The following is a 23,774-nucleotide window of genomic DNA, read 5'->3' on the forward strand; positions in this document are numbered from 1 at the left end:
GTGTATTCATGTATGAGTCCTGGTATGTGCTGTAGTACCCACGTGAAGCTCAGAGGACAACCTCAGGTCTAAGTCCTTGCTCTCTACCAAGCCTGTCAGGGTATCTTGCTCATCACCATGTGTCATGCATAAGCTTTCAGAATTTCACTTGCCAACTTCCTGTGCTACCACAGGTACATTAGAATGATATATGTGCGCTTCCACATCTGGCATTCACATGGCTTCTGGGCATCTGAACTCACTTGAGTGGCAAGTATTTATCCAATGAGACATTCCTGAGTCACCCCATATCTTAATTCCATATCTGTTTTTAAAGATTTATTTATTTATCATGTATATAGTACTTATTATGTATACATGCCAGAAAAGGGCACCGGATCTCATTATAGATGGTTAGGAGCCACCATATATTGCTGGGAATTGAACTCTAGACCTTTGGAAGAACAGCCAGTGCTCTTAACCTCTGAGCCACTCTCCAGCCCCTAATTTTATATTTTTGAAGAAAAATCACTTATTCCAAGGGACTCCTGATCAGAGATTAGAGGCAGAATTATATAGACAGTATGATTTATTATTTTCCTAAAACATAAATTTCCAAGACTCAACTTGTGGATGAAAGAAGAAAATCAGGTAGTGAATCTCAGTACTCATCACTTTTTCACCTTTGAATCTGCATTGGTGTGCAGAGCAGTGATAAATTGTCTGCTTCTTGACTCTGAGAACTCCTAAGGGACTTAAAGGAATGATTCTTATACATGTGCATGTTGATGCCACAAGTTCGGTAGGGGCATTTGAACAGGTGCTCTCAGAGCAGAAAAATGTGTACATGGTAGTTTCAGTTGAATAGGCAGGAATGAGAGGGCAGGAGTGGGCTCACAAAGCACTTTACCACGTTTCCAAAGGCCAACTTGAAGGTTAATAGAAGACGCTCTATTGCAAACAGCAGGCATCTTACTGCAAATAGAAAGAACCTATTACAGAGTTTTCCTACTAGTTAGAAAATGAGCTAAAAACTGAAGGCTTAAACTTCCTTTTCCATGGCAACTCCCAAAGTACACTGGCCTATTATGACTTTCTTTTTTTGTTCATTTTGTTTTGCTTAAAACCTTGTCTCCATATATAGCCCAAGCTGGCTTTGAGCCCTCAGGCTTCCTGAATGCTGGGACTACAGTTGTATGCTACTATGCCTGGCTCCACTTATAAATCAGCCCAAGACAGAGAAATTTAAAAAGTAAGAGAGAACCTCCTACTGTTTACATTTCATTTAAATGATCATCAACAATAAACATGTTCCTGTGGAAAAACCATTTCAATGCCTAATGCACAGTGCAATCACCCAAGCTTTCGAATCATAGTTTTGTGTATCTAGTGTCAAAAGATTTGGATTCAGTTGCTATGGAAGGAGTATAGACACTGGTCCCTCCCACCTCTCTTCCTTCCTTTTGTCCCTGCTTTTTACCTTTTCTTCTTTTGTACCCCTAGTTGATACTAATGCAACCCCTGGCTTAAAAATCAATAATCTAGTTTTCTTGGAAGCAAATAGAGGAGGAATCAGAATTTCACTTGTCAGGCGACAGGTGTATGTCTAGACCCTATGCCTTTGAATCACAACAGTATTTGTTGTCCAACAATGACTTAGGGATAGTCATGAAGATATATATTTGCACATATGCTGAGTCCTGGTATCAGTCTGTATCAGTGTGTTTTACCTTTCTTGATGCTGCAACCTTTTAATAACAATTCCTCATGTTGTGGTGACCTCCAATCAAGAATTTATTTTCATAACTGTAATTTTGCTGCTGCTATGAATTGTAATGTAAATATTTTCAGAGATAGAGGCTTGCCAAAGGAGTTGCAGCCCACAGGTTGAGAGCTGCTGGTCTGTATGGAGTAGTTTAAATAGTCTTAATTGATATGGTTTATGCTTTCTTTGACAAAATTAAGCTGTTCTGGCTAAGACAAAGGGGTGATAGTGTGGAATGAATTGGTGGAGGGTGTCCAAAATATAGTGAATATAATCTTCCCTTTTTCATAGAAAATATTTGGCCATTTTTCTGCTTGGTGGTTTCCTCAGAGCTGAGATATTGGTTGACTTATATAACTTGAGCTTTTAAAAAGAAATATTTAATTGTTTTTTGCTTCTAGATCTCAAAAAAAGTGGTTAATGTAGATCCCAGTTTTTTCTTCCTCCCACTCCAATCAGTTCTTTGACCTTCCCTGTCTGTGCCCTGAGAAGCTGACTTTTTTTTTTTTAGAGACTTTTATGATGATGATTTATTAAAAGAAACACCTCCTTGACCCTCCCCACCGTGCTTCTTATAATCTCCATTTATGGCTTCCATTTTCAACTGCTTTCTTGGTCACAGAGCTCCAAACAGGCACTTTTTTTTTTCCAGGTAGAAGCTGTTCTTAGTTTGTAGTACACACATGGCTGCACCCAGTGCTGACACATTGCTCCCCAGGTCCACAGTCCCAGTCACCTCTGCAGAGCTCAGCGCAGGTGCCTAAAAGTTGCAGTGGTCTCACTGCAGCCTGTAGCTCCTGTACCTCTAGGCTGAGGGCAACAAGAGACACCAAGAGAAACAAGGCTCCGAGCTTCATGCTGCTGCTGGAGGATTTTAGCCAATAAGCCGAGAAGCTGACTTTTATTACTATACTACTGGCTCTTTGTTTGCTCTGACTTCCAATGGTTAGCAACCTGAGGGAGACTGGATATGAGAAGCAAGGGCTTAAGGCATTTGTTTCCCTTTCTCATCCTAGCCAACTCTGTCTATGGCTACATCTCTGTACCACAATACCTTTTTGTAGTCATAACTGTTAGGTTCTGGTAACAGTTCTTGTTCCTATCTCCTGAGGGACAAGTGGTAACAGCTCCCTGCTACTACCAGACTAAAAATGTGACATCACTCATGCTGTTTATCATGCCTCTGTAACAGTCTCTTTAATACGCTTGACTAAAATAAATCCATGTCATGCAGTGCCTTTCGACAGCCACTCTGATTCTCGATGTGGTCATGGGATTTGCTTTGCCTAGAGACACTCTGGCAAACAACACACAGGCCATAATTTCGAAGGACATTGTCTTGCATCTTGCCCCCTTGACACATTCTCATCACCATGAAGAAACCTGAGTTCCTTGCTGGAAGACCTCATGAAGATAGACAGAAGGGCCTCTGTTGGTAGCCCAGACAAATGAGGGAGGCTCTCATGAATCCAGTTGTAGCCCCATGAGGGATCTCAAAAATTCCTGTGGAGGAAGAAATAGTTGAGTGCTGGTTGTCCATCAACAGAAAATTGCCAGAAACTCACCTACGGATGAAGCCACCACTGATGGCCATCTGCTCCCGTTCATCCACCACACGGGCAGGCTGGCTGGCCACTACTCCATCCTGATTATTGCCCCAGGCTTTTTTGTAAGCATCACTGGATTTAAGCCTATGCAAAAAATTGGGTGAGTGACAAAGCACAGGGTGGAGCAGCAAGCTCACAGAAATTATCACTTCTTTAAGCAAAGAACCGAACCAAGCGAATGAGTTTTAAATTGAGGCATTAGAGAATACCGATATATCATAATCCGGACCCAAACAGTTGGCCACCACCATGGTTCAGCTATTCAGCATTCTATTTTCAATTGAGCCAATTGCAATGGTCAAGACTAATCTTTAGTTTGTTTTGAGGATAAGGCTTAAGATAGCTGGAGAACATTCAGTTCTATTTCTGTGACATGGTTATATTTCAAGACACAAAACACAGAAAAACATACTGGCAGACAGACACAGAACAAGACTGCCAAGTAGAGGGTGTACATCACACCACAGTAACACATAGTCATGAAGAAAAACATACTTGACCAAGTTTTTAAACACACCATCATGCAATGATCTCTTCTTAATATATTTCCCCCAATGTATGAACTCTATTTCCTGTGTTTCATGAGAGACACAAAGGATTGGTGGTTGGCCAAGGGTGATGGTCTTTGGGTTGCCTCTATAATAGTTTGAAATTGATAATATATCGGTACTTCCAGTCACCATACATCCAGGGTCGATGTACAAACCTTTGTCCACAGAGACAAAAAGTAAAAGAAGCATAGTGAAATGAATGCAGGAAAATAGAAGAGAGAACAAGCCATCTAGCACCGAAGAGGAACCCCACCCCACCCTGTGTCTTCTTCATGCACCAGCTACAGGCATGAGTAGAAAGTGAAGCATTCTCATTTAAGCCAAACTACTCCAGAAGTTGACCATTCTCAAAAGAGGCACTCGCAGGACAGTAATAGCCTTCATGAGGATTGAAACGCAGTTCAGTAGCTACTTGGTTAGTCCAAAGGGCAGGATAGTGTGCATACAGATTACTACTTTAAACTATTTTTTTTTTTTTATGACAGGGGAGGGTGCTTTGCAAATAGTGTGGTCTCCATGGGCTACATTTCACTGACCTGCCTTGGAACAAAACTTAAAATCCAGGCATACCTGTTGTGCCCAATAGAAACATATAGAGCATGTTTTTTGGGGGGGTTGTAATTTAAGGCGATCAAAGATGTTTCTAGGTTCTTTGCATAGTAGAAGCCACATGCTATTGAGTCCAAGAGCAACATACACCCTTCGGTCCCATTTTACAGTTTTTAATTCTAAGACACCAACGGAGTTCCTCCTCTTCCCCCACTTCTTTCTCTCATTATAGGGTCAAAGCCATCTCTTAAACTGGCTTTAATCCTTGCAGATTGAGGACCAAAAAACTATGGTGACAACCTGGGAAATATGCAATGGGATTTCAGCAGCTCCCGCAATTTACCATCAGCCCTTTGAGAAGTCACAACTTATTGCTCCAAAGGGCCATGGGCCCACTTAATAAATATTACAAGGTCACCAAACTGGTTTTCATAGCTAAGAGAGTTTGTAGCTCACCCCACCTCCCCATTCCCTCTCTTTTTGGTTACAAGAAGCTGTCTGGACTTTGTGATGTTTTCTGCTATGTAAAATGTCTGGTACCATCTTTGGCAAAGTCAAGGAAAAGGAAATACGCGTTTCCAAAGAGAAGGCAAACCACTGCACCCACAACGCTGCACAGACTCACGTCACGGCCGCACAGCTATCATAGTCCTTCGAAACATGCCGAGACAGGGCAAAGCCCCCAGAGAGTCCAGGGCACCACCAGCCACTGCGTTGTGACACATGGTTTTTAAAGCATTATTTACACACATTAGGGGACACTTCACTCAAGCTTTGAAGCTCAATTAGGGTCTCTTTCAAATTAAGAAATTAGGGACCACTTGTAGACTGATTTAGTAGGGGTCATGTTTCTTCAGAACCTGAGGATCTACCTCAAAAAGTCCTACCCCCACCCTTTCTTCACACACAATTGATGAAGGGTTGGGAGATGCATCTGTTAGAATTCACTGGAAATGTGGGGCGAGTTGGCTCTAAAAAGGGCATACAGTCAAATCTTGACTAACTGGAATTTTTGACAATTTGTTATTTTGGAGAATTCTATGGCTTTGCTAGTGAATAGTAGGCTCTGGAGGAAAATTTCATTTTAAAGGTAGTTGATAAATACCCTTCTTAAATTCTTGGGTTAGTTTTCAGCTTGGGTGGCCTTGTGTATAGGTACAATCACAGTTAAAGCTTATAATAATAATAATATATCTGATGACCTTTTCAAATCAACTCTAATTTATCACTCATTTGTTTCTTCATATGTAAAGATTGTAGAATAGAGACTACATGAGCCATTGCAAATGACCTAGAAAACAAAGCATTTCAAATCTAAGCTGATTGCCCCCACTATTCCTGCCCCCCCCTTTTTTGGCTAAAAATAGAAAAGGGGCAAAAGTGTTACACAGATGAGGGTTCCAATTAGTTGAATTCCAGTTAGCCAGGCTTTACTGCAGAGCATTCTTTAAAAAAAAAAAAAAAAAAAAAAAAAGTTTTAAATTTCTTGGTCAAACGAGCCCCTCCCCCTCCTAAACAGGAAGTGGGATATTTCGAATCAGCCTCAAAGTTTAAAAGGTTTGAATGGTCATATAATCTGCTCACTATGACATTAATTTCTATTCTAAACAACAGGATCAGGAGAGCTTCTGGGTAAAAGGTTTTTTTTTAAGAGGGAAAGGGGAAGGGGTAAAGGAGATCAGATAACGAGTTTAATTTTCCAAATGCATGTTGGGCAATCCACTCATGCATTTCCCCCACTGCTAGCCAAATGAGACTATCTTCTAGAACCCTCGAGGTTTGGGGTTCTTTTGGTTGCAAACCTTTATAACCACATGTCACATTTCTGCTACATTCCAAAAAAAAAAAAAAAGAAAGAAAAGAAACAAAACAAAAACCAACCAACCACCAACCAAACAACAACTAAAAAGGAACCCAAAAAAACAACAACAAAAAAACCAGAAGCGTTGCAGAACCTTGAGAACAGTTAAATGTTTTGTAATGTCGTGCATGCAAAATCTACACATTTCAACATTTCAGCCAGTGTACAGGCAGCTCTTCAAAGAAAAGGAACTGGAGGGATTGGGTTCAAGGTGGGACAGGCTAGCGCCTCTCACTGAGGAGGATGCCTTGCACTGGGTGAGGTGTAGGAGCTGGTGAGCAGTCAAGAGGGAATCTGCCACACTCTCTGTCTTGCAGAGGCTTACTTAGGCCAAATTAGCCTGTCTCTTTTACTTCTGAAGAAAAAATACAAACCTTGACACACGAGTTTCTAATCCTCCACACTCAGCAAAGTCTTTTCTAAACCTACAATTTTAGTTCTTGGGATGGAGGAAAATAACGTGCCTGAGCGCCTCAGTCTCAAAGTACACTTTCTGGAAAATGTTGAAATGTTTATCAATAACAATTGCCAACAGTGAGGCTTTCACTGTAGTATGCCTGATTTTTAATGCATCAACAGTAACTCTCACTAATATTATCTAAACTATGAGATGAATGCATTGGAGACGGTATTGATCTGTTCTGCATGCCACATGCTCATCCTGCCTATGAGCCTGCAGGAATGAGCTAGTCAAGGCTTGGAGATGAGCCTTGGGCAAACCAAAGCTTCAGGCAGGCAGGCAGCACCTACTTGTTACAGGGACACACACAAAGCCCGCAGAATTTTCCTAGGTCCGTCAAATTCTTTTCTGCTTCTTTCATGTCCTTATTGATTTGGTCCATCCCTTCCTCAATGCGTTCCAGTTGTTCTGATTAAACACAAGTATTTTATCCCCACAGAATGAAGCAGATGGAAAAGGACAAAGAAAAAAAAGACAAAACTTCAGACATTCACTTTGACATTAAAAAAGAAAAACAAAAAAGAAAAGAAAAGAAAGAAAGAAAACTGGACGCCACAGATTAGAGCTGGTTCCCAGTACCTACTTGTTACAAGGACATATGAAAAGGCCACAGCATTTCCCTAAATCTTTTAAATTTTTCTCGGCCTCCTTCATGTCTTGGTTGATATGGTTCATGCCTTCTTCGACACGATCGAGTTGTTCTGGTTAGGACAAAGGGATGATAGTGTGGAATGAATTTTTTTTGGGTTTCCAACAGAACATGAGAAATGACTATGTGAAACAGAATTAGAGAGAGAGAGAGAGAGGAGAGAGAGAGAGAGAGAGAGAGAGAGAGAGAGAGAGATTGAGATTACAATGCATTGTCCAAGAGGATGCATTGCTGCAGACTGCTGCTGCTCCCTCTGCAGACATGGGTGGAAGGAAATGAACCAGAACAATGCTCAAAAGAGTTTGTACTTTAGACATGATGGGATGGGATCAAAAGGTCTGTTTGATTTTGCATATCCAGGGCAACAGCACAGTGTATTGACTCACACACCAGTGAAACCCAAGAGAAAGGAAAAAAAAAGTGTTAATTAATGTTTAAGGGGTTCACATTCAATGTTTCAGGAAAGATCTGCTTCAGTTTTAGAATATCTGCATCTTTTAGTCTTTAAGTATACCCAGCCAGATAAAGGGAGAAAATAGAATGTACTGTCCTCTTTGTGGCAAACAACAGAAGAGTAAGCAGGAATAGACATGGCTCTTCCCTCAGCAGTGGCTGTACAGCCAAAGTAGCCAATGGTCTGTTCTTGGTTTTCTGTAATAATTCATAGAAGCTGGAAAAAAAAGTAACATCAGCAGAGCAATACTGTAAGTACCAAAACATTGCTGTTCATTTCTTACCCTATAAGTGACATGCTACAAAGACTGGGGAAGATACTTTTTTCTTCTCCTGTGGTTTTTCCAGGGTGGGGACCTGCTAACTATCAACCTGATCAGAGAACATGGAAAATCTGTGTCTATTTGGAAGAGGGGCAATGGTTTGGCACATAGAATGGCACTGTGCCATTGCTACAAGGAAAGCTGACCTCAGTGCATCTGAAACACAGCTTGATACAAAAATGAACCAGTTCTAGGTTTCCATGGTTACATAAACCAAACTGATTAATTTCTCAAAAGTGTCACCAAATTGGGGTAACTGCAAGTTTAATGAAAGTGTTTTGTCAAGTAGCTTTTAAGACCATTAAAGGAGAAGTGCTGTATGATGTCTTGGCTGTCTAATGATAATGCCCAGTTACACCCTGCTCCTCTTTTAGTCTATATTTTCATGCATGCTTTGACAATTGTGCCTGTAGAATTAAACACACCTTGAATAAAACTGATAAGCACCTTTTTAGCCTGTGGTCATAAACAATCATCCAAAAACCATTTCACATGAATGTATGCTGTGGAAATTTTTACTGTAAAGCCTAAACGAGGCACCCCAGGGGTGCAAAGGAGGGATAGAATGAATTTTTACTTTCTTTAGTGGGTCTAAAGAAGATGTTGTCTCCGCTGCCTCTGCTCTGCTGTTCGGAAGCTCAGGCAAACATCCTGCTGTTTATCCAGCATGGAGGGCGGGCAGTGCCATGCTTCTGCCAAGCACAGAGAGACAGGGATGTCCTGGAAATCTTTCTATTCAAGGACATGTTGCTCCCTTCCTACTTCTTCACATTTGAGGAAATTTTCCTTTCTCCTTGCCTTCTTCCCTTCCTGATGTGTGTGTTTGTTGTTTTGACACAGGATCTTCCTCTGTAACCCAGCATCCTAAGTACTGGATTGTCAGCACAACCAGGCCAAGCTCAGTTGGTCTTTGAAATGACCAACTGAAATGAATGTTTGAAATGTTTGAAAATGAAGACATAGCTCTGGTTTCTGTTTAGACATGTAATAAATCAATTTGTGAATCAAATTTAACACCTGAGTGAGAGGATTAGGGTATAAGGAAAAGACAGAGCATTTCTCTAACCTTTAAAAAAACATTTTGGCTTCCTTCATGTCTTGGTTAACATGGTTTAGGCCTTCATCAGCATGCCATCAAATGAAGAACCATCACGCATACTGATTGAAATAAAAATTCTGGTTGAAATAAAAAAAAAAATGCAGACAGCCCAAACAGTGCTGTGTTAGAATGGATTTAAGGAAGTACCTGGGCTCCCAGTCACTGCAGGACACAAATAATGGCTGCAGTGCACATTCATTATAGTAGAGGGATGCATCTGCAGAGTTTATACATCCTGATGCATTTTTTAATGTTACAAAACAATACTTTTCTGTTTTTGCAAAAGTAATGACTCTCTGACAAGATTTCATAAGTGTTATCCCTGGTGCCTGTGGAGAACAAGAAGTGATACATATATGTGAACTGACTGTTAAGTGTTGCCACTACAGAAAGATAAAAATAAGCACATCCATATTCACACCTCCTAAAGCTGCATTGGACTGTGGATTTTCAGCTTTTTTGTCAAACATTTGACTGAAAGAGAAAATCTGATGCTAATTTGATTAAAAAAACAGCATAGAACATTTTTGTCCAGGTATCCTAGCAATGATATTACTGTTACCATGCTAGTGGCATTTGTGGGCATATCTGACACAGTAAGACTTGGTAGCCTTGGAATAACTGCTGTGATGCACTTCTCAGGAAGTTCATGAGAGCATCCAGTGTCTTCATTTCATTCCCATGTACAGCTGTAGCTGTGAGACTCTCAAGAATATTGAATAGGGTTGGCTATGTCTCCTCTTGTGTGTTTGTTCCAGGAGATTGAGAAGACAACTTTTGGGGTGTGGTGAGAGTCAGGAGAGTCTTCTAGTATATAATAGCACATGTTGTTAGCAGAAATTAAACCCTTTTTTGGGGGGGTTCAATTTTTTGGTCATGACATTTGAGTGATCAATTGTTTGTGATAGATTCACTAGTGGTAGATAGACTGTTTAGGGATTTGTTTAGACATTTTTTCTAATAATATCATCAGTAAAGGGCGGTATATTAACACTCTTCGAATACTCAGCCTGGTCCTAAAGTAAAATACAATAAATATTTTACCTAGGATGCAAGCCTTCTTACCAATATTCAGTGAAAAGATAACTGTTTATATAATTTCTACTTGGCTTAGAATTTGTGAACAACACTGACATTCCTTTCAATAAAGTGAAATAGCCACACATTCATAGTGGCCACCACATTGGACAGCCTGAGCCATTCCTAACTGAGGTTGGTGAGTGGATATTAGCCAGAGGGTGGGGTATTTTCTAAAACACTGCCTTGTAGTGCCATCAACTTTTACGATAGCTGGCTGGCTCTGTAGATTGGCCTTGATTTTGTCTTTTTTCTGACAGCAGTGACCAGACATTTTACTGTTTAATTTAGAGCTCATCATAGGTATGTTCTCAGAGAGCCTGGACTGAGTCATCACAAATAAATAACACATAAGAAAACTAACAAAAGAAACAAACAGAAGCCAAGGTTAGATTAGCCATATTAGTACAGAGCCCTGTAGGAGATTTTCTTGGGAGACACCATTTTTAGGAGAAACAAAAGCCCAGGCTCTGTATGTCTCCACAGTTGTCTGCCTTGCCTGGTGCTTCTTGGTATCTCCTTGATACCTGGGTATAAAACAAGAATCCTATAAGGAACTTCCCAGTGCAGCTGTTCAGGTGGACAACCTGCAGAGGTCTGGCTTGCCGCCACAGTAGCTGCAATGGTACTCTAGGAGGATGGTTGTTGCTTGTGGCTCCTTGCACAGCTGTGAGGTAGAAATAGTTAATACTTTGGATGTCAGGCAGAGACAAAATTAATACATAAACTGAAGAGAAATTAAGAAGCAGTTACTGATCTAAACAAATAACATTGCACAATTGACACTTTCAGAAGCAGGAAAGATAGTGGTTGGCACCCTCATCTGTCACTTGCAAAGATCCCAAGCTCTTAGTTTACAAAAGTAGAGTGTACACCCCTTAAGACAAACCTCAGATCACCCACGTTTGGAAACTTACAATTGCAGATTTTCTGTTGCTGTTGGTATAAGCTGTTCATTACACAGCTGCTATAACACAAGCTCTTGTGGGAAATATGCTTAGGAGGAATCCAAAATGTTTCTGCTGAAAACATTCACTATCCCTTGTTTGTGTTTGTGTGTGTGTGTGTGTGTGTGTGTGTGTGTGTGTATAGGGAAGAATCTGTTCTTTGTTTCTTAGAGAATAGTATCTAGATGCTCATGGGAATCATGGTGTTTAAGAATTATGAATTTTTTGCAAATGCATGAGATTTCAGCACATTGTACCTCTTAATTTTCTTCATCAAAGTACAAGGATGTTTGCAACTCGGGTAAGTAGGCTATTCATTTTCTACCTCTCTTCCTGTCTTTTCATCTTGACACCAGGGACTGAACTGACGAACTCATTCTTGTTAAATAGGTACTATACAACAAAGTTATATTCCCAGCTGTTCTCTCTTCAGCTCTGTCTCTATGTATCCTTTTCCATGCCACATCTTTATGTCGGTATTTTATAGAGGAGTAAAAAAGACATTACCCCAAGTCTTTCTTCTGCTGTAAAGCCACTTTCTCCATACCACTGACTACTAACTGAGAGAGTTGGTAAGGCAGAACTGCTAATTCTTTCAGTGCTGTTGTTTTAATTTCGCTTTGGAAACTGTCACTCTATGTGGGCACCTTCTATTTCACGACTTTTAAAGCAATGACTTGCTGCACCCCCTATTTCAGAGGTAAGACACTGCTACACAGATCAAGCCAGCATGTAATTATGACAGATGTATCAGGTAAGTTTTTAAGACTGACCCTCTTATAATACCTTTAGAACAGAACTCAACTATACTCTTAATTTTAGAGATTTCCACAAACTGTAATTTGAATATTGGAAGAAAAATGATTAGGTTGGTGTACAATTGTTTTTTTTCCTTATTTTTACAGTTATTTGGTGTATATTTTGAAGAAGCTTAACACAAATCCTATAAAAACAAATGTCTCTTTATGATAGCATTGAGAGGAGCCCATCAGAAGGATGTTGTGTAGCTTTGCTTTTGTGAGTTGCGTAGCTTTTGTATTCATAGCATCTTGAGAGAGCAAGGCCTCTGTGTAGGCACACTGGGATTGCCAGGATTGTGGCATTTCTGCCTATTATGGGCTTCTCTTCTCTACTTGGGGTTGGTAATCTTAGCTCCTAGGTTCTCCATCAACCTAGCTGAGACCTTCTCAGAACAGTTCTACAGTTTGGGCTGCTTCCACTCCTCTATACTTCTTTCCTTTCAGACTGCCTTTCCGGGTGTTAGATCCATATCATAGTCTGAAGGCTCTTGCTATCACCCAGCAATCATTAGCTTTTATTGTTTATACAAATCCAACACTGGCATTTCCCAATAAATATCTAATGCTTCTGTTTCTCAGAACACTAGAAATGCTATGGCTTTCTCTCTTCTCTTCTTATTCTGACTTTAACTCTCCAGAAGTCATTAAACACTTATCTTATGCCTTATATTGACAGCAGAACATCTCTTTATGGCTATATCACAGATGACTTGTTTGATCTCTTCCCTGACAAATATTTAGATCATTCCTCCTATCTTATACAGCTACAAGTAAGGCATATTTATTTTTTTCACACAATTGTAAATGTTTAACTGCAGTTAAATAGTCTAGGAATTGAATGTTTCAGTTAAAGATAAAAATACTTCAAAATTATTATCAAATTGTTTCTTATGACATGTGTATCAGCCCAAAGCACCCATATGAGAATTAAGAGTTTCTCTTTTCCTAATATATTATAGCACTGAGTATTATCAATTTTAAACTTTGTATCGACTTGTTAAAAACTGCCATGCCATTATAACTGATGATTGAGACAATATTTTACATGTCTACTTGAAACTTTATATCTTATGCTCATTTTTTTTAGTTGTTTATCTTTGATAAAATGTATAGGTTATCTATAGTTTAGTGTTTTATGTCAGGTTATCAGCATGGCAATTTTCCTATCAGTTTTAAATTTGTGCTTGGAGTTTACCATGTCCTTTCTGGAATGAGTTTTACATTCTTATATTTGCCACTGGAGAAAAATCACAATATTATTTTTTTCTAATGCTTTTACAAAGTATGAAAGTGTTCAAGCACCTAATTATTATAAAAATTCAAAATAAAAACAGGTAAAGAATTTGTGGCTAGAATTATATACATTATCACTGTATTGCTAGATATTTAGTGTCAAAGAAAAATACAAAACTGCCCTTATAGTTTTCACCTTAGGGTGTAGAGATTATACACTAACATTTTTACTCTGTTTTTTTGTTTTTGTTTTTTTGTTCCTAGCCTTTCCAAAAAATGCTTTTAAAATAGCTCAAACATTCTTGTTGGTTAAAATGTATACTTTTCAGACACTCCATGAAAAAACTAATTTTTACTTATTCAGGGATTCTCTGTAATAATTTGAAAACCAACAATTCCAGATGATAAACCTGGATGGTCAGGAGAAATGCATAATCTCACACAGTATGTTCCATAACCTGAGTATTAGTGAGAGGAAACCAAACTTAGTGAGAAACTGAATGCAAGAATAATAAGAAAATTCCCGGGTGCTGGAGAGATGGCTCAGTGGATTAGAACACTGTCTGTTCCTCCAGAGGTCCTGAGTTCAATTCCCAGCAACCACAAGGTATCTCACAACCATCTACAGTGGGAACTGATGTCCTGTTCTGGCCTGCAGGAGCACGTGCAGCTAGAATACTCATACATAAAATAAATAAAATCTTTAAAAAAAATTCCCAACACTATCTAATATATTGTGTTTTAAGGAATACACACAAATTTTGCTTTTTAAAATCTATTATCTCATTGTACATAGCAGAGATAGCAGTACCATAAGTTCATTCATAAAGGAGGCCTTGACATTTCCACATGCAATATTTTCAACAGAGAAAGAAATGTAGCAAGGTGAGCTTTCTAGAACTCATTTATTTATATACACATGTAACACATGCAGAATGGCTACCTGGGGTGCACAAAAAATTAAAAACTGCAACTTTATTTAGATGAAGAATTGCTCTTACTGAACAAATCTGAACTTACCTCCTTGTTCATCCAACATAACCAAAGTCCTGATACCAGCATCTTTACTCTACATTCCAATAATGGTAGCAAAGGTGAAAAGTTAGAGAGAGAAAAGAGAGAAAGAGAAATCAGTAAGGAGACAATTATCCCTAGAAATGAAAAATGAAGAAGAACCAAAGGGAAACAAAGGGAAGACACATGACAAGAGCATTAAGGGACTGGGAAGGGACTAGGAAGAATTGGGTAAAGGGTGACTTTGTCAGTGACTATCAGGGCCATGAGCAGACTCTCCATAGGATGGGCCTGGTCCTTCAATACAGTAAGTACATTGGAATGCATATACTTAATGCCATATATAATTTTATTTCTGAAGAGTAAAAATACCAATAGTTTTTATAACACAGAAAGCAACATTTTCACAATCTTGTAGATTGAATTTTCTTTTCTGGCAAGTTCAACTAGAAATGTGGGCATTAATGGCGAGCAGAGGGATGCCTCATGGGAGTTACATAAGGATCTTGGCGTCCTGGTGCTTAGGGTTATCACAGAGGAGTAGATGCTGAGAAGCACATCTCAAAAGAAAACTGACTCTCTGATTTTTCTTTAAGGAGAGACATTCTTCAGGATTTGGAGGACAAAGTGAGATCAGAAAATATTTTGCTCTGAACTCTCACATCTGTAAAATGTTTCCATGTGAGAGAATCACTCCTCTACAGGGTCACTGTAGTTCTTTTGTGCATCAACCTTTAGAATACTCCTCATATCACTGTTTTAATACACATAAACCTAGATTACCTAAGTTAGTGAGAATGTGAGTGGGTGGTAGGAGAAGTGAAGAAACTGTCCTGTTGAATCTGAAAACGTTCCGTGTCTGGGAGTCTAACTTTACTCTGTTGCATGCTACAGGGACACATGCACACTGACCAGACCAGAGAGATTATAGACCACAAAAGACATCTTCAAGTCTTTCTTTAAATATATTATGAGTAGGCTTCCATCTATCCTAGTTTGCATTTCAATGATTCCTTTGCCTGTGTCTGCAGTTGCTAGCCATTGTTTAAGAGATAGTATAATAAAAAGCTGGTGGCTTAGTCAGGCATATGTATGTGACAATGCAGAAACATGTTAGAGAATATTTTCTCCTCAAAGATCCTGTACCATTCTGATGAGGACAGAAGATGGAAAAAGCTGGTGACTTTTGTCAACTCAGTTCTCATTTATTTACACACATAGCAGTCTATGGTATATAATGTTTATCACCTATTTGTATGATGCCCTCTAAGTATAATTTTACATTTTTTCCCAATTAGGTGCTGCATGCTTCAACACCAGAATGACTCACTAAACTAGCTGGAAAACAAGAGTGTTTGACCCTGTCATAGTTGGGAGAACATAAATGGAAAGTGTTGGCCTGGGAGTCAGAAAAGTTGGGTTGTGCTGGAAGGTCAAGAGACTCGTCCATAGGCTCATCATTTCCCATACTGAAGGTAGAGACAAATGGTAAGAGGGTGTGGTTGGTAGATTCCATTTATTATTATTTCACTTATGGTTTTTTTTCATTCACTTATTCAGTAAATATGTACTGGATATCTACTCTGTCCCGACCTTAAGAATAAGGGATAGATGAATTTATGGCCTGTCTCTCAATGGTATTTTTTCATAATGAGAAACAACTTGGTCAGAAGGTAGAAATAAGATCTTAGATTCAGTAAATGATTCTAAATTCTTTTTTAAAAATTTTATTTATTTATTATTTATACAGTGTTCTGCCTGCATGTATTCTTGCAGGCCAGAAGAGGGTACCAGATCTCATCATAGATAGTTGTGAGCCACCATATAGTTACTGGGAACTGAACTCAGGACCTTTGGAAGAACAGCCAATGCTCTTAACCTCTGAGCTATCTCTCCAGCCAGATTCTAAACTCTTGATCTCTCTTTGAAGTCTTACTGCTGTAACCTCAATGCTCTGTGTCTCAGCTCACCGTGTGTGTGGTCATAGGGGTGGGGGAGGATGAGGGGTTACAGTAAGAGCTCTCTCACTTCCCACTGCCATCATAAGGATTAAATGAAAGTATAGCCATCTGTAAACTAGTTCAGTTCATGGGTGGCTGAGTGGAGTACAACAAGGAATTGACAAGAAATTCAGATGTTGGATTTGATTTGAAGGGAATCTCAGCATGTTTAGAATGAGCCACTCTGCTCCCTCAAATCATTTTGCTTGATGTGGAACTCTCAAAGGAAAAGAAATTATGACAGATGAAACTGAAGGGCTGTATGTGGTAACCAACACCCGGCAATAGGGCTTCATGAACATGAATGTCATGTCTACCATTTCCTGCCATGTGTCTCAAGTAATTTACTTAACCACTGCCTGTCCCAAAGTCCCCTAGGTTAAAGATGGGAATCAAAGCATTGGTAAAATGTGGCTAGGATTGTTAAATCAGCTAACATATATTTGATTATGATGGTGATAATGATGGCTGTAAGCTCAGTAGCTGGCACATGGTTGGGTCTCAATAAAGAAACTTAAATTTGGCTCAATTTGCTGATGGATTCATCAAAATAACTGGGTTGCTCTTATAAGATCTAGAAGACAGAGGGACAGGGATAGGATAATACTGCAAAGGGAGCAGAACAAGCCTCTCTCTAGTTCCTTCAAGAGGTGTGTGTTTTAATAGCTAGAGAGAGAGGGAAAGGAAGCAGATCTAGTTTTATATGACTTGGATGCTTCATTTGTGTTTGAGTTTACTGGAGAAAAAGTCCATCTGAAAGGAGTTAGAAATGTTTCTTTTTATTTCTTTCCTTTGTAAAATTTATTTTTCTATCTTTATTTTTAAAAATATATTGATGAATTTATTTATAGTACCAATGAACCAAACAAATGTTTCTAGAATATTTTATTGTTGTACTTTTGAGATACTTTCTCCAAATTCCAAAGCATCTTCTCCAAAGTCTGGACACCTCTGCACTCCCTTGAACTCTGAAAGACCTCACATCTGTTTAAATATAAAGAACTACCAACTTAATTTTCTAAAAATTTGAAATGAAAGTCTCATTTTCTACAACTGTGGCTTTTGAATCATTTTTTTCTTTTTATTGTCAAAGCATTTTGAAGAACAAGCTGATATAGAAAGAGAAATGAGGCTAAGACACTTCATGAAATATTAGTGTTTCAGTAACTATTTCAGGAAGGCTGTGTTGTGCTTTCAAATCTGCCTGCCTAAAGCAGTATGGCCTTTTCTGGCTCAAGCTTTTACAGCCCCAGGCTGTTGGCATGCAGACTTCATTTCTGCATTTAGCATCATCAGGGTTAACCTTTCTGTTCTCAAATACTTCCTCCTGGAGGACACCTTGATGATTCTCATTCTAGATTTCATTCTTCTCGTTTTCATGCTCCCAAGGTAGGTATGACCTTGAATTTGGACACCCATTTACATGTTATTACCCTGCAATACATCATTTGTATCTTCTCTCCATTCTCCACTATTAGGTGTTGCACAGTATTTGTTGAAATGTATCTGTCAAAATCAAGTTCCTAACTCCAGGTTGTGAACCCAAATGCCTCCAAGGCTTTAAGCTTTGTACCTGCCTATAATGTTCAGCTTTTCTGAAACTTTTCCACTGACCTCTGCGTAACTTTATCACTCTTGAAATGTTGATGGTGACTTCTATTAAAAGTCAGGTCTCCAGCCTTCCCTGCTGTTATACTCTAGAGTTTATTAGGGATATCTCAAAGCTGCACTTTCTTGGGAAGTGCACTATTTGCTTTACGGACACTTTTCAGTTCCAGTAACCTTTCCTGTCTTTGAAACCGAATTCAATAATAATTCAGTTCAATTCAAATTATGTAGCACCGATGGGCCTAAAGGTTGTGAGTAAGATTCTGGTATATCAAAGCTCATATTTTCCAAACGATTTCTGTCCTTGATGAATATTTAATATTTAAAGAGAATTTCCTTTTTGATTGAAAATCAGAACATCATCTGAATATCCAATGCCCTAGACATGAGAAATATTTCACTATAAATATACAACGACTCAGGAGGAAAAAAAGAGCAAACCAGTTTGCTTTAACAGTGCTGTGCTCACAATTTCCTAAGGATGAAATGCCTAACAGCTTCCTCTTATTTATTAGATGATTGATCCTCTCTCTTTCATTCCTTGTTCTAAGATGCAACTTCATGCTCGATCGAGAAACAATTTAGGAGAAACAAAAACATATAATTTGAGAGTATTACTTCAACCCAAGGAGCTTTTATTCTTAGAATAAATTAGAGCAGACAGATTTTTGCTAGACAGGCTGACACTACTTTCACTTTAAGACATACAAGAGAGAAAGGTTCATGTTCCCAAGACTGTGAAGGACAAAGGCCAGCTTAAAGAGGTGCATCCTGATTCCACTGCTTTCCACAGACTTGGCAATATTTCAGTATTGCACAACTTAACAAACTGGAGACAGCTTGAGAAATGCACATTGTATGTGCGTGCATGTACACAAACCAGTAAAAAAGCGAGTTTGGAGGCTCTGGTTGTAGGTCATGAAATATATTGTGATGATAATACTGTAGCATACAAAAAAATAATTATAGCAGTTAAATAGTGAACTCCCTTCAGGTTGATCTCAGAGCTCATAGAAGAATGTTCCAAACACTTGTCCTTTTGTTGTTTCATTTGCAACAAACTGGAAAATAACACATAAATGCCACATTAAAAGCACTCCTGGATTGAGGTTATTTGCCTCCTTCTTGGCATTTAAGCACTTCTGCATGAGCTGTGTTCCTAGAACACAGCAAAAGAGATGTTTTTCGCATTTAGAGTAGAAGGCTGCTGTTCTTTGCTATTGAGACCCTGTAGGGATGCCTCTCTATGGGGTCAATTTGTCCTGCATTGCAAGCTCAGTTTGTCATAGGTGAAATAATAGATTCTCTCCCCCAAATGCATCAATACTTCTCCCTACTCTTCCTGTGACCATTCACTTTAGCCACACTTCACCCTTAGGTGAGGAACTGCAGCTTCAGAAATAAAGGAAGACAGCATTTGCTCTCATATAAGAGGCAGCTGCCTTTCCTCTGAGCCTTTGTAAAATTTATCTTTTTTCCTTCCCTTTCATGTCATTGCATAAGCAATTTATTATAGCATAGGGTGGGTGAATAGGCTCATCTAATCATTCTGTCAGAGAAAGCCCAAGATCTCTACAAAAGATAATCACACTTGAATTTATACACTGATAAGCAGTCACATTCAAACTGTGACTACAGAAGCATGTTGCTGAATATAAACCATTAGGCTTGTTTTATTAGGTTAAGATAAATATAGTCCAACCCATTCTTTTTCCACTCCATCTCTCCCAATAGGCAAGTTCAATTAATCCATTTATTCTTCCTGGTTGACTGCTTCTCTACCAAACTGAAATGAGTAGGTTTTATTGCAAATGTGCTTTGAGTCCATTATTGCTATCTGCCCTATTTTACCCACTTAAAAATAGATTGGGATTCATTAAACTATGAATTACAAATGCTTTACAAATGGATGTGCAATCAGAGTCAGTAATATAAAAGAACTTTTATATTTACTTAATTGAACTAGATTTTTCTCTTTGTTAAAGACTTTTCCTATTGTTTCATAAATTTTAGTGTCTGACACTAAATACAACAATTTCAAAAGATGATATCCCTGTATAAATACATGTTTTTCAAAGTTATAAATGTGGTTGAAGTTAGAATTTTAGATTAGCTGTAATTTGTTGCAACAAAATCATTACAAATGAAGATTTTATGTAGGTAATTCCTTCATAGGTTAAGCACTGTTCTGTCTGCTTTCTGGGGTCACCTTTGTGACTGTTGGGAAGATGGTAGGTTTCTCTGCACTCTAGACCCTAGAAGTAGATTTGGATGGAGGGTGGTGAACATCTTGATAACTAGTTGACAACTTTCTCATAGGCTATGTTAGCATTGGAAGCAATAGGGGCATGGCTTAGTAAACGCAATAAGAACTAGAAATGAACATGTCCACATAGGGAACTAGTTTATGTTAGTAGAAACTACTTCTTACCTCTTCAACCAGCTGCAGCATGCGACGGGTGCTTTCCAGGGACTAAGACAGAAAAACAGAAACTCTGTTAAGGCAGGAATAGAACACTAGGAAAATCAGAAATACTTTTTTTCACTTGAAAAACTGAAAGGTCCTTATTACATATAACTTCAACTTTGCAACTGAGACACAACATATCTTTCTAGTTTCAATCTCTTTCTTATTGGGCTTTTTACATGATCAGATTTCCCAAAGCAATCACTTGGAAGCTTATCTTCATAAAACCAAAACCATATGAGGCTTATCTTGATATCAAAGACAAAGTAATCTTTAAAAGATATCATTTTGTATACTCCAGATGAATAGAAAACTATTTCATATACTCTGAGGACTATGTTGGCCACCTTGACTAGGGATATTGAATTTTAAACACAAACATAATTTTTCATGAGGCTTTAACAAGTTTCCTTTAAAGCTTCTAGAAACACAACTGTAAGTTGTTATCAATACAAATTAAGGTGAAAAAAATTAGGGTGAAAAAAATGAAGTAAGTTTGACATAACTAGCCCATAGGAGACAACTATAATTATCTTCATACTAGATAAGAAAAAGCATGAAGAAAACTCAGAACTCAGCAGCTGATCCCTCAGGCACAGCATGGCCACTTTGTTCTCTGTTCCTTTAACAATCCAACAAGCAGCGTGGTTTCTCAAAACCATGCTTTTAAGTAGTAAACGTATGTTGGACACAATCCTGAAAGAACTTGAAGGATGTGAATTTTTGCTGGAAAGGACTTAAGTGGCTTCTTATTGAGGTGGGGGGAATGGCTATTAGCAGTGATGTGCTGGCAAATGTTTAACAGCTGATTCTGGATAAAAAAAACTACAAATGCATATAAAATAAAATAAAAACAGAGTTGACACATAATACAACACAGCATGGTTAGTTATAAATCCTGTATAGCATGCTGATTCTCTCAGAAAGCTCCTGTATATATTTGGTGTAGTCTATCTATGGTTCACCATATGATGGACTAGTTTAATTCCAACATGGTCACTGGAAATGGTTAACTTCACTTATGTTCAAAAATAAGAAGAAAATGAAGAGGTGAAGACCTAAAGTTGGAACTGGACTCATTTGTAAAGAAGACAATGTTTTTGTTGAGAAAAGAAGAAAGAAAGAAAGAAAGAAAGAAAGAAAGAAAGAAAGAAAGAAAGAAAGAAAGAAAGAAAAAAAGAAAGAAAAAAAGAAAGAAAAAAAGAAAGAAAACCTAACAATTTTCAGCTGGGCATATGACTGTAATCCTAGCACTCAGAGAGGCAGAAGTAGGAGGATCTCTGTGAGTTTGAGGCCAGCTGGGTTTACAAACTGACAGCCAAGTTGGGACAGCCAAGGCTACACAGAAACTCTGTTTTTTTTTAAAAAAAAAAAAAAAAAACAAAAAACAAAACTAAAACAAAGAACAAGTAAGCAAACAAACAAACCAAAAAACCTGTTTCCAAATAATGGAAAACTTTCTCAAATTTTTTATACTTAAAAAAAGTACTTTATGGGGCTGGAGAGATGGCTCGGAGGTTAAGAACACTGGCTGTTCTACCAAAGGTCCTGAGTTCAATTCCCAACAACCACCTGGTGGCTCACACCATCTATAATGAGATCTGGTGCCCTCTTCTGCCCTGCAGGCACACATGCAGGCAGATCACTGTATAAATAATAAATAAATAAATCTTTAAAAAAAAGTACTTTATGATTTGAGAGTTTCATACAATGTATTTTGATTATATTTACCTGTTCCATTCTTTCCCCAACGACTCCCAGATCCACCCCACCTCCCCAATACCAACTTTTGTATTATTTTTTAATGTAATAGCTATGTATTAATGTAATAGACATGCATACTCTAAATGTTTTATCTAAATCATTTATATTTCCCCTTCTGTCTTAACTCTAGGCAATTGACAAAACAATAAAGCAAACCATGAGTGGTAGCATTTTCCAATTTTGGGTTCTTAGTAATTCTGGGTTAAAATCATTGCTTTCTATTTGATTCCTGAGTTGAGATCTACAACAGTACTGTTCTTGGGGTTCCCATTCCTGACATGCAGTGATTTAATGACTCAAGAGCATAGATAGCAGAAAAAAAATTGCTAAACTAATTAGGAAGCAATGAGTTTTGAGCACACAGTACCATCACTTTAAAGAATATATATATTTATATATATAATTTTCAGATTATACACTTCAATTTTAATAACGGCCACACTTAGCTACCAACCGGGGATGTTCCTAAACGTGCTAACCTTCAGAGCTGAGTTTACTACAGCGCAACATCCAAAGATAAAGCTTTTCCCTAAAGGACCCTGACCGCTTAAACGTCTAGGAGTCAAGAGTCAGGGCCAAGACATTACTTTATATCTGTGCTTTACAATCAACCCTTTCCAACCTGCGTAGAGGAAAGGGAACCCTACATAGAGGAAAAGGAAGTTTCCTTTTCACTTTTTTTTTTTTTTTGAGACATTAGAAGTCTTTATTTATTTATTTATTTATTTATTTTCTTTTCCATAATATGAATTCAAACCACCAACCTTCCAGTTTCTTGGCTTACCTTCTGGGTCTTTATCCCTTACCTCATCAGCCAGCTGGTCAGCCCTCCTCTGCATCTCCTCCAGCTCATTGCGCATGTCTGCGTCTTCAGCCATGGTAGGGGTGTTGGGTTGCTGGGCACCTGGGCCAGCAAATCAGGGATGGGCTCGGCTAAGGAACCTGGGAAAAAGCAGATTGGCAAACATGAGCGCTTACATGAATGTGTGCCGACAAGGGGGTGTAAGTAATATCCTGTCTCTGTGGTTTAGACGACTTCTAAACTGAAGTCAAACTCAGACAGAATCAATAGAGTCGCACCATTTCTCCAAAAACCACTGGGAATGGGTATTGTTTTCAACCCATCCCTCAAACAGACACATATTTACCTATGTTTTGCTGATAGTCTTGCAATGTAGCTCAGGTTGATTTTGAACTCACCATCTTTCTGCTCCAGCTTCCTAAGTATTCTAGGATTCCAGGCTGACAAGGATGTATATATATCTATCTGTAGCCTTACCTGAAGGGTTTTTAAAAACACAAACCATCTGTGGAAGGGCGTGGCAGAGGGTACATGCAGGCCATTGCTGGTATATATCTTAATGTCACACTTATTTTTATTTATATTTATTTATATTTTAACACCTTTATTGAGCTACAGTTGATATACTATCAACTCCACATATTTACATTGTATAATCTGAGAAATTTTGGCACATGTAATATACTCAGGAGCACACTACTCTGGAAAAGAAAACCAACCAGTCCACGCATCCCTAAAGTTTCTGCATGCCCTTTTTATCTTACTT

The 23,774-nt window shown here is 38.5% G+C and overlaps 1 protein-coding gene across 3 annotated transcripts in view; it reads right to left on the reverse strand.

Moving 5' to 3' along the window:
- Positions 1-23,774, reverse strand: part of Snap25 (synaptosome associated protein 25) — a 73,371-nt gene that overhangs the window by 5,459 nt on the left and 44,138 nt on the right. For 2 of the 3 annotated variants that reach the window (XM_055602627.1, XM_055602629.1), the window contains 5 exons: positions 23,013-23,148; positions 20,407-20,448; positions 14,374-14,422; positions 7,063-7,180; positions 3,310-3,435 (listed from right to left, as the gene is read on the reverse strand). In XM_055602627.1, coding sequence (XP_055458602.1) covers positions 3,310-3,435; positions 7,063-7,180; positions 14,374-14,422; positions 20,407-20,448; positions 23,013-23,084 — 407 coding nt within the window. In that variant the 5' untranslated portion in view covers positions 23,085-23,148. Of the gene's footprint in view, positions 1-3,309; positions 3,436-7,062; positions 7,181-7,355; positions 7,474-14,373; positions 14,423-20,406; positions 20,449-23,012; positions 23,149-23,774 lie in introns of all 3 variants that reach the window. The other variant, XM_055602628.1, reaches the window with a different exon arrangement.

This window comes from Psammomys obesus, unplaced genomic scaffold, assembly GCF_907164565.1.
Source record: "Psammomys obesus unplaced genomic scaffold, mPsaObe1.curated_primary_1811, whole genome shotgun sequence".
Lineage (NCBI taxonomy): Eukaryota > Metazoa > Chordata > Mammalia > Rodentia > Muridae > Psammomys > Psammomys obesus.